Raw genomic sequence first — 12,417 nt, 5'->3', positions numbered from 1 at the left:
ACAGGTGCATGGCTCGCTCTAATCCAGCACGCTGCGTCCCTCCACCTGCTGTGCTAATTAATGAGCTGTTTTCATACACAGCTTCGTCTTTACAAAGCTGCTCGTCCTCCAAGTTGGCGAGTCACAGTAGGAGGCGGAGCTAGCAGGAGATGGAGGAGGGAGACGATGGGGTCGTTCGTTATGGATTTAAACGGGATATTTCGACTTCCTCTCATGCGATTGGATGTGAAGCCTCAGGTGCTGCACAGAGCTCAGCACAGATATGCTGATTGGTGTTGATGCTCTCACATGATCAAACTGAAGCAAATGTGACATGTAAATTAGTCTTACATGCATGGTCAGGCTTTAATCCATATACTGGACAAATTGATTTAGGAGTCTATTTACCATTTTCCATGTAGGTTCACAAATAGGCTTGGGCATCCAGAACCCGTTCCAAAATTCTGAATCTGAATTTAAATTTAGATTCTTCTTATTGATTCCGAAAACAAATTTTGCGTGCAGAACTTACTACAGAATCTAATTCCCCAGCCGTACATATTAAGTGGTGGACAGTCCGCGACATAAAGTGTTAATTCAAAACATTATAATTGTTTTGAAAATGGAGCCCAGCTCTATTGTCAACTCTTCCCTGCCAGCCATGCTATTTTCTATAGAGAAACCTGGTACCTTAGACATTTAGTTTAAGTTTTGTCATGAAAAACTCTGTCAGAATTCTACACCAAGTTAGGAGTGTTTTGAGTCTACCAGATGTTTCTGTCCACAAACCAATTTGTTTCAATCACTATTTTTTTGCCTCCACCCTGCCCCTCAAAGAATTGGAGTTGTTAATCATGAAGAACCGGAATCGATAAGCAGATATGGACTACAATCCAAACGATACCCAACCCTACTCACATCAGATGTCTTAATGTAAACGATACCCAACCCTACTCACATCAGATGTCTTAATGTAAACGATACCCAACCCTACTCACATCAGATGTCTTAATGTAAACGATACCCAACCCTACTCACAAGACAGATGTCTTAATGTAAACGATACCCAACCCTACTCACAAGACAGATGTCTTACTGTAAATGTGCTGCGCTTGTTGGTTCTATTAAGGATGGGTCTTGTTTTGAGCTGAGCTGTATTATATGACTGTTTTTGTTTGCAGGAAGATGTAAACATATACAAACTGCAGCCATATCTTCAACAAGCTTTTGGAAAGCTAATGTAAAAGAACATTTAATAGGCTATCCTTGCACCTGTGTCTGTACTGCTCCTTAGCTACACTCGTCCTTGCTGCAGCTATTTTTAAAAGAACATAGGCTATATATATATATATTGTGTGTGTCTGTGTGTGTGTGTGTGTGTGTGCGTGTGGGTGTGTGCTCGCGTGTGTGTGGGTGTGTGCTCGCGTGTGTGTGTGCGTGTGCCCGTGTGCGTGTGGGTGTGTGTGTGTGTGTGTGTGTGTGTGTGTGCGTGCGTGCGTGTACTAATTAGCACCTGAGTCGGTAGTTGTGGGCGGCAGTACATGTCTCATCTTTGAACAACAGGCTGCGGTGAAGCAAGCGAGAGCTCAGAATTCCACTAACGAACAGAAGCATTTATTCTCAGAATTGATAGGCTAGATGGAAAAAGAAAAGATCTACTTTCTAGTCCCACAATCTCTTTGTCCTATGAATAAATATTGGAACAGTGAACTGCATGTCTGCATGTGCAGCAACATCCACAGTCACACAAATCCCCAAATGAACAAACAAAGAGGGGAAAACAGGCTTATCTTAGAAGAGGAATACAAGACGAACAAACCCGCAGCACGTCCCTGTGTTGGTGGTGATGGGGACATGTCATTTGAAGGTTTGGTCCATACTGACAATACCAACACTGCCCAAGTGCCCCTGAGCAAGGGCAGCTAACCCCGCGTGTGTGAGTCTGTGTGTGTGTGTGTGTGTGTGTGTGTGTGTGTGTGTGTGTGTGTGTGCGCGTGTGTGCGCGTGTGTGCGTGCTTTTGTGTCTGTCTGCAGTACCACCAGCCTACTCCAAGGACGGGTACTGGAAAGCAGTTAGAGTTAGCTATAAATACTGTAATACAACACAGCAGATCTTGCAGCAAGTCCAACATGGGGCCCAAAAAAGAGCCCCCGTTCCCAATAAAGGTGAAATGGAATGAAACACATACTATACTACACATACATGCGTTGAAACACATACTATACTACACATACATGCGTTGAAACACATACTATACTACACATACATACGTTGAAACACATACTATACTACACATACATGCAATGAAACATACTATACTACACATACATGTGTTGAAACACATACCATACTACACATACTGTAAATGCGTTGAAACACATACTATACTACACAATACATGCAATGAAACACATACTATACATGCAATGAAACGCATACTATACTACACATACATGCATTGAAACATACTATACTACACATACATGCAATGAAACATACTATAGGCTACTACACATACATGTGTTGAAACACATACTACACATACATGTGTTGAAACACATACTACACATACATGCGTTGAAACATACTATACTACACATACATGCAATGAAACACATACTATACTACACATACAGTACATGTGTTGAAACACATACTATACTACACATACATGCGTTGAAACATACTATACTACACACGTGGCTCACAACCTAAATTGCAGGTTGTGACTTTAAAGGTGAATAATTATTCATGGGAAAGGGCTGATAGCAAACATTATTATGTTGTATTTGGTCATGCGAGGGATTCTGAATTGCCTTTGGTGGATGTGAACATTATGAAGTCATTTGGAGTCATTCCTCAGCAACATGCTCTTATACTTCACTTGTTTGCACTCATTTTCACAGGTGCAACACAATACGCCTGTGTTGCAGGCATCCGGCCCTGAGGTGGCAGCATGCCTCAACCAACTGCTCGCAAAAGCCTCAAACAATGCCAGTGAAATGCAATGTGTAGTGTACAGTAATGACACTTTGATCTTGGGCAAATTGAATTCAAATGCCCAAAAGTAAAAAATTGAATTGAATTTTCTTTTCTTTTCTTCAACAACAGCAGAAGAGCCATATCTGTTTCTAAAATAGCAAAGCCACAGGCAAGTGACTCTGCAACCTTATTTCAATGCTAATATCTGGAGGTTATGTGCTGACATGGAAGCGGGAGTCCTCTGTCACCAGATCAGGCAGCCACAGATGGAAATAGACTCATGATGGGGAGGATAATATATCCCGGGAAAGCTCAGCGGCAGCACGCAATACTCATTTCAGCTATCTACAATCGCTTCTTGAAGTGGGTTATTGCTGTTTTGAATTCAGTGAAAAAGACAAGAAAAAAGCTCCCCTTGTTCTTTTACCTTTACGTTTTTAGAGAACCAAGCAAAGAATTGTGTTGTATTGTTTTTAATAAATCCCTCCGAGACATTAAGACCTTTCCGTTTTCCATACCTTTGTGTTTTTCCAGGTATAAAGTTGTCAGATTTTTACATTATCATTGAGTTTTCACATCCCCCAGAAATGGCACAACCTCAGATAATTGCATATGTCACTCAATAAAGACTTATACACTACTGTATAATAGGGGATATTAAGACTATAAAACAAAAAAGGACAAAGAACAGAACATGAATTTTTAGCATCATCACAATCATACTACATACGTATATCTACACACAAGATAGCTTAGATACATCATATACCAAAATACTTGTGATGTTAAGATTTCATATGGAGTGAAACTGCGGCTATAAAGCATTACTCAAAATTAAAATTAATGTTACAACAAGGGTTTTATTTTGAAAGAGCTAAAGCGGATTACCTACTTATATTCTGGTTGACTTGACGCAGTCTATGTGCCTGGCGCTCGTGCATGAGACTTTTTTTTCTGTCGGCACATTCTGTCTATGTAAAGTAATGAACTGTTAAGAAAATCGAATTTCAGCCTGTGGGAATCACTGAATCACTGACTCGCACCAGAAAAGGGGCAGGAAATACATTAAATCCAGAGGAGGAGAAGAAGCAGGAGTGAAAAATAACGCGTTGGAACAACGCCAACATTTATATGCCTCACTTGCAGGGTCGCTCTATCGGCTAAACGGGACGGCTTGGCAACTTTTAGACCGAAGGAAATGCCAGTAGTTTGTGGATATTAGTGGGATTTTTGGCAAATCTAAAAGGGGCTATATACATAATACACATTACAGAGCATGTCTTTGGACTGTTGGAGGAAACCCACACAAACATGGGGAGAACATGCAAACTCCACACAGAAAGAACCCGGGTGGAGATTCAAAACCCACAACCTTCTTGGTGTGAGGCGACAGTTCTAACCACAGAGCCACCATGCCACCTACAAGAAGCTATGTTCTCCTCCTGCCAATCAGGTGTAAACACAGCAGAAAGGTTAGCAAAGTAGAGGTACAAGCAGAAACAGTCAAATCTGAACGTACAAACAGGGAAGTGTAGCATTGTAAGTGTGTGTGTGTGGGGGGGGGGGGGGGGGGCAGTTTCCCCCAAAATAGAAAAACTACATGATGGTGCTTTAATAGTCTTTTTTTTTTAAATGCTACAGTATATAAATAAAATGTATAATTTAATGTATCTTAACACGTTCACTGCCAATGACGTATTAATACGTCAAAAATAATCCAACGGTTGACTGCCAATGACGTATTAATACGTCAAAAAAATGAAAAAAAAAAATTTGACCGTGGGATGTGCATCTAACCCTTTTACATCTCTTATATAATTATTGGAGCCACCGAACGTTTACAACCCATTCCACCGAGCCACTAAGTGGCGACAGTGCTCTCCTGACTAGAGGAAGGCAAGCAAAAAGCAGCCATTCTCATGAAAATGGATGGGGGAAAACGCTTTCGTTTTCGCGCTGATTGCTGGCGATGCGGGATTGCAAATTTGCATAATAGATTACAGGTGGAACACACTTTGAAACACGCAGCATAAATATGACCAGAATCGCAAAAGCTTCTCTCAACCAAAACTCCAAGAAGCGAGCGAGTCCATCCAGACTTCCTCAAACAGCGGCCGCGCAGACAGGCAGCAGCAGCAGCAAAGCAGTGAGACTGGTGACAAGCTTGTGACGGCCGCTGCAGCCAAGAAGAACGCCCACGGAGGGAGGAGTTGGAAGCAGAGGGGGGTTTCCTGCTGTTATGGAGGAAATTACTGTTCAAAACTATTGTTTAGATGTCTGACGTCTTACTGATGCCAAAAATGAATGGTTAAAGTGACTGTTCTATCGAATTTCACAAAAAGCCGTTTATCTCTGAATAATTTTTCTGACGCTGAAACCATGCTGTATTCAACTGCTAATGCTTACATAACTACTAACTCTACAAACTAACTCTTTTAGACAGAGAAAGCACACATTCTATTAGTTCTTTTGAGATATTGTGTGTTCACAAAATCTTAGCAGAAAAGAATCCTCGGGTCTTGAAAGATGAGCCAGAATCCTCAAAAAAACCCTCTGGCAGAAGCTAACCACAGTAAAAAAAAAAAAACGTCTGGCAGTGAATGTGTTAACTCCTCCCCCCTCCTCTTGCCTAAGGTGTACTTCACAGTATATAAATACAATGTATTATTTAATGTATCTTAACTCCTCCTCCCTCCTCTTGACTAAGGTGTACTTCACAGTATATAAATATAATATATTATTTAATGTATCTTAACTCCTCCTCCCTCCTCTTGGCTAAGGTGTACTTCACAGTATATAAATATAATGTATTATTTAATGTATCTTAACTCCTCCTCCCTCCTCTTGGCTAAGGTGTACTTCACAGTATATAACTAAAATGTATAATTTAATGTATCTTAACTCCTCCTCCCTCCTCTTGGCTAAGGTGTACTTCACAGTATATAAATACAATGTATTATTTAATGTATCTTAACTCCTCCTCCCTCCTCTTGGCTAAGGTGTACTTCACAGTATATAAATATAATGTATTATTTAATGTATCTTAACTCCTCCTCCCTCCTCTTGGCTAAGGTGTACTTCACAGTATATAAATATAATATATTATTTAATTAATCTTAACTCCTCCTCCCTCCTCTTGGCTAAGGTGTACTTCACAGTATATAAATATAATATATTATTTAATTAATCTTAACTCCTCCTCCCTCCTCTTGGCTAAGGTGTACTTCACAGTATATAAATATAATGTATTATTTAATGTATCTTAACTCCTCCTCCCTCCTCTTGGCTAAGGTGTACTTCACAGTATATAAATATAATATATTATTTAATGAATCTTAACTCCTCCTCCCTCCTCTTGGCTAAGGTGTACTTCACAGTATATAAATATAATATATTATTTAATGAATCTTAACTCCTCCTCCCTCCTCTTGGCTAAGGTGTATTTCACAGTATATAAATATAATGTATTATTTAATGTATCTTAACTCCTCCTCCCTCCTCTTGGCTAAGGTGTACTTCACAGTATATAAATATAATGTATTATTTAATGTATCTTAACTCCTCCTCCCTCCTCTTGGCTAAGGTGTACTTCACAGTATATAAATACAATGTATTATTTAATGTATCTTAACTCCTCCCTCCTCTTGGCTAAGGTGTACTTCACAGTATATAAATATAATGTATTATTTAATGTATCTTAACTCCTCCCTCCTCTTGGCTAAGGTGTACTTCACAGTATATAAATAAAATGTATTATTTAATGTATCTTAACTCCTCCCTCCTCTTGGCTAAGGTGTACTTCACAGTATATAAATACAATGTATTATTTAATGTATCTTAACTCCTCCCTCCTCTTGGCTAAGGTGTACTTCAAGCGTGACGGGGAGTTGATAGAGGTGATCTCCTACATCCACCCGTCTGCCACCGAGGAGGGAGGCGGCTCTGCGGGCGTGAGGGGCGCGCGGCCGCTGATCAGCAGGGACATGGATGACACCAAGCTGCAGCGCTCCCTCCACCTGCTGGACCCGGAGGGGCGCGGGGGGGCACGCCTGCACACGGAGAGCCCCCAGCGCGGCGGGCACAGCCAGGGTGGGCAGCAGCAGGCGTCCGAGCCCAGCCCCGCCACGGAGGTCATCCCGGAGACGGTGGTCAGCCGGGAGTTCCCCCGCTGGGTCCAGAGCACCGACCCACTCTACTACTTCAGCCACACCCACATCCCGCAGAGCGACGGCTCGGTGCTGGTGCAGGCCCGGCTCACCTGGACCCTCAACCCCCAGCTGGACAACGACGCCCTGTTCAGCTGCGAGGTCAAGCACCCCGCGCTGTCCATGCCCATGCAGACAGAGGTCACTCTGGGTGAGTACCTACGATGCAGACAAACTCACCTCTCCTCTCAATGAAATGTTATAAATCCTCTACATCAGACTCCCAGACAGAATACCAATGTTTTGACAAGTGCACAATCATGTAATCACCACCCAGCCCTAATAGTTGTACAGAAAAATCCTTTGTTGAGCAGAATTTATCCAATTTATTTTGAAACAATTAAACTGACAAGTTAACTCCTCTCCTCTCCTCTCCTCTCCCCTCCTCTCCCCTCCCCTCCTCTCCTCTCCTCTCCTCTCCTCTCCCCTCCTCTCCTCTCCTCTCCCCTCCTCTCCCCTCCCCTCCTCTCCCCTCCTCTCCTCTCCTCTCCCCTCCTCTCCTCTCCCCTCCTCTCCCCTCCCCTCCTCTCCTCTCCTCTCCCCTCCCCTCCTCTCCTCTCCTCTCCTCTCCTTGCCTCTTGCTGTGGAATAAAATCTTAGTCAAATAATCTTAGTCAAATAAAGAGTCTTCTTGTTGAGTCAACTCCATGTTTAATGACAGACATACTGTACATCGAGGGGAGCACTATCCCTTTCACACTCCCGGCTAGGCATGAAATCAAAGATAGTATCAAATTAGCGAGGGGGTGGAGCGTGGGCGGTGTTACATGCAACCAGAACTGCAATAGCGCCCCTACAGGACTGGTGGCATATTGCATTAAATAGAAATTCCTTGACACTCTCCTCTCCTCTCATCTGTTCTCCAGCGCCCCACCCCCCCACACACACACACACGCACGCACACACACACACACACACACACACACACCACGCACACGCACACACCCACACACACACACACACACACACACACACACCACGCACACGCACGCACACACACACACACACACACACACGCGCACGCGCGCACGCACACACACACACACGCACACACGCACAGCACCCTTTTCTCATTTCTTCGCCCCTCTAATCTCCGGCTGTCTCCTTGCCTCCCATTGGCTGCCTGGAGAGCGACAGGGCTGCCTTATGTCTGCCTTGCAAATGTACTCAGAACAACACTGATTTTCATTTGATGCTTAATTGTGTTACAGCCGAGCAGATTGCCAGTTTAGAAGCAGAACTCAAAGTGACTGACAGGGCAATTCATGGAGCTGTCTGTTGCTAGATTGAGTTAACTCACTCGCGTTATTGAGAAAGTCAACCTGAATTAGAGAAGTCAAGTGGGAATGGAGACACACTGACCAATGTTATAGACAGTCTGTGTGGGAACGCCCACAAAATGTTACTACGGCTGGCGCGCAAGTGGGGTGAAACCCCCCATACATCTCAATGGGCTGACTCACCAAAGGACGGTGCTGCGGCTCTACACTGCAGGATTGGGGATTCTAGAGCAGGTACATAGACATCTGTTCAGATGTGCGTTTACTGCAGGGGTTAAATCCCAGATCCTGTCTGCCTGGGCTGGGCTAGCAGCTAAATGCTAACCATGCTGAATGGATAGAACGGGGGATTTACCCCAGCCAGCTACCCCAGCATCTATGACGAGACACAGACTGTCTCTATTCACCTTATGTTCAGACCTTACAGTGGACCAAATTCTTCCGGTCCGTCTAACACTTCCGGCGGTCACGGCGCAAAATAAGAGAGTTGTTTTTGGAGCGGGCAGTGAAGGGGTAAAATAAATAACGTAGCCTACTACTTTGAGCGGGTACACAGCAAGCAAGCGAGTATCCACTGTTAGCCAGGTCAGATAACGTTATCGTCGACAATGACGAGCACTTTCTTGTAAAACATACCTGGACTCCAACAAAGAAAGCTTCAGATAGTTGTCTCTCCTCCGAGGCAGCGCGATAGCAGCGCGAGCCATTAACGTCAATAAAGACGCGCAGACGTTAACGTAATTCCCTGGAATGCGAGACTTAACGAGCCAGTTACATGGCGTTGCATTCTTAGACATTGCCATTTGCTTTTATTTGGTATGTTACATACAATTGGCTAAATTATTAGTTAATTCAGAGTTAGATGATATTGGAGCAGCGCAGCCATTTTTTATTTTATTTTATTATTATTTTTAGCCGGAAGTTTTGGGACGGCCACACAACCAGGTCAAATGGGCGTGGCTACATAAGGTGAATAGCATTGGAAAGAGGGTCTCAGTGACGTTGCCCCACTTCTAACTCCAATAAGCACCTCTTATGACACAGACACACTACCCAACGGTCAGAATCATCAGATCGCTGTTCTGTTCTTACACAACGTGCTGTGACTGTCTTGTAATGGAGAGTCTTGAAGTCGTTGTGGTTTTCACACTATATGACTGAGCAGCGACAGGGGATCACACACTACCAGTCTCACACAGGTCTATTTCTGAACACACACGCTGGCACAACATATATGGGCAATTCTACAGAATTGGTTCATAGTCAGAGTTATTAAGTTTGCGACTGTATCTCAAATATTATTCTGGGTTTCAATCATAGAATGATCTTAGTAAACATCTCAGATTTGCTTACTTAAATGCTTTATCTTGTGGGCCAGCAGTTTGCACCAATTTGGTAGAATGAGTCAATACCAATTATAGGCTCTGATCTGGAGGCTTTTGTTGGCGAGCTCCAAGAACTGTCGCCGAGGGCTCGCCATGGGCTATCATCGTGGAATCTGAACTCGGCATTAAGCTCCTCACTCTTACGCCTTAAGCTGTGTTCACACCGAGATATTTATTTTTCTCCCTGTCACTCGATTCAACCCTTTGGAATCGCTCTGTCGCTGTGTTTAAATCGCTCGTCAACAGGCACAAGAATTGACGGACATCTGGCTAACGTTCGACAGGATGAAAACGCAATGTCATGATGTTTGTCCACTACGAGCCACCGTAGTTGTTTACAAACTAAGCCTATCAGCGAGCTCTATACCGGTAGTACAGACTTCACTTCATGTCAGCTGTCAGCCTGTCAATGCGATTTGTTGCCACACTAATAAACCAGCGGTTTGTTCCAAGCCAGTGTGATCCTTGACTCACACGTCAGCCAATCAGCGTTGAGCAGCAAGCGACTTTTGCCAGTGTAATTTCGCTCGAGTTGGGATATTTCATCTCGGGCGACGAGCGAATTTTCGCCCTATCGCTCTGTCTCTGTCGCTCGGACGCACAGCGATTTTTCTCCTGGGCAAATATACGCTTAATCGCTGGTTTGCATTGATTTTGTATGTAAACTCGATGCCAGCGAAAAACTTTAATAGTTCGGTGTGAACGCAGCGTTAGTGTTTTAGACAGAGGGATGGCCTCCAACTTTCAGGAAAGTGATGAAAGTTCGAGGCAGTGGCCCGGAGAACTTTAGAGTTCTTTAGAGGCCAAAGGATTTGTTCGTGGAACTGTTAAGTATCAAAACAGAGGAGGAGGCGATGCTGATATTGAATTCAGAATCAAGTGGTAATACTTTTAGGGAAGAGTCAGGATTAAGTTTCATAGTGAGCGATAAGAGATACACTGCCTCCGCCTTTCTTCTTCTCCTTTTCATCTGAAACAAAGATGGCTTCCAGTGTATCTCATTAACACTTCAAAGGCACCATGTTGGCACGGTCCTGCTGGAGACGAGCCACGCAGCACTGATAAACAGAGACATTAGCTTCCATCACATCAAATGCTTAGAGATAGGCAGACAGAGACGCTGAATGAGACTGCAGCTGCCAGCGACGTGTTAGCTTGCTGCTGTCACTATCTGATCTCAGATCACCAACGTCACATTTCATCTCATTAATAGTGTTGTGCCTCTTCTTATGCTGGTGAGCGTCTATGGCCAAGTCACCTCCATTAAGATTATTCATTGTAGAAAGCCTTGGGTGTCAAGGTTAAAGGAAGAACAGGCCGTCAACATGAGGACAACGTCAACATGGGTCTATTTTCAATGTGGTTAAAACAACGGATGTTAATGAATGCGACCTCTGGTGGTCGTGTGAGTAAGTGCATACGAGTAGCTGTACTACTTAAGTAAGTTTATCACAATTTACACAGGCATAGTAACAGTCACAAATTCCCAATGTTCCACACACTTGGAATACAATATTTGAGGTCTTACCTGTCCATAGAGTATAAGATCATGCATAATTATGAACCTGGTAGTTGGAGCTATTCTTAATTCATTTAGGGTATTTCTGTCTAGGCGAGAAACAGGACCAAGCCCTCCTGGGTGGAAAGGGTTAACAGATCAGTTTGCCCTTCCTCTGCTGGGAGCGCTGCTTTGGTGTTTTCATCCCCGACATTGAGACCGAGATTTACTTGCATTGTTCTCCGTCTTTGCTGTTTATTTAAAGCTTTGTCATAAAGTCCTTCTAGCCATTGAATCATCTGCACATCAACTACAAGCATGAAGGGAAATAATAAACACCCTTGAAACATCTCCCTCTGGTCCTCAGACTGTGATGGGTGTGCCTCTTGGCAAGGCTTGACGTGTAACCAGCAGTGCCTCAGTTTAGCACATGGTCCTTGGAGCTGGAATAGCTTTGATAGTGGATATGGATCAGAGGAATCAGCAGCAAGATGAGAAACTGATAAGGACATCCAAACTGGAGCCAAAACCATCAGAGTCAAAACAGCTGGCAGAAGCTGCCTGACTTGAGGAAACCTGTTTCGTGGCCTCAATAAGCATCCAGATCTACCGGATCCCCAGCCAATTTATTCCCTGGCTAGATCTGGTCCAGGCAACATATCAAAGACTGCAGCATACTTTCCTCAAGATTTTCAGGCACTTAAAGAACTTCCTAAGTGTGAAGCACAACATTATTTTTCAAATCACACACTCATATTCCTCTCTTATCTCCTTCATTTCAGACCTGAACATCCTGATATCATCGTGTTGGTATCGTTCCCGGACCATCATTTTTCCTAGTATGGGCCGGGATGAACACGCCCCGAACTCATTTGATTGGTCGCCGCAACTGCCTCTTCCTGAAAACGTGCGCCAAGTAAAAGAAGATTAGGTTAAGATTAGGGTTAGCGTTTTCTTATCTAACCGACGATCATAGCCAAACCCTAAGCAAATTGTTGTACTTGCTTAAACCCAATGTCTAACCCTAATGTTTTATAAAAATGGGCGTGGTTTGACCAGGAATTCAGAATCAGAATCAGAATCAGAA

At 43.5% G+C, this 12,417-nt stretch overlaps 1 protein-coding gene across 1 annotated transcript in view; it reads left to right on the top strand.

The window, feature by feature from the left end:
* The window catches only part of igsf21a (immunoglobin superfamily, member 21a), a gene marked incomplete at its 5' end in the record, with an annotated part of 443,028 nt that overhangs the window by 400,640 nt on the left and 29,971 nt on the right, over window positions 1-12,417 (top strand). Inside the window, one exon of the mRNA XM_083661710.1 lies at window positions 6,826-7,318. Coding sequence (XP_083517836.1) covers window positions 6,826-7,318 — 493 coding nt within the window. The remainder of the gene's footprint in view (window positions 1-6,825; window positions 7,319-12,417) is intronic.

Source organism: Poromitra crassiceps (assembly GCF_964638095.1).
Source record: "Poromitra crassiceps genome assembly, chromosome: 27".
Taxonomy (NCBI): domain Eukaryota; kingdom Metazoa; phylum Chordata; class Actinopteri; order Beryciformes; family Melamphaidae; genus Poromitra; species Poromitra crassiceps.
Note: the sequence above shows the minus strand (reverse complement) of the source record. Positions and strands in the feature narration are given on the sequence as shown.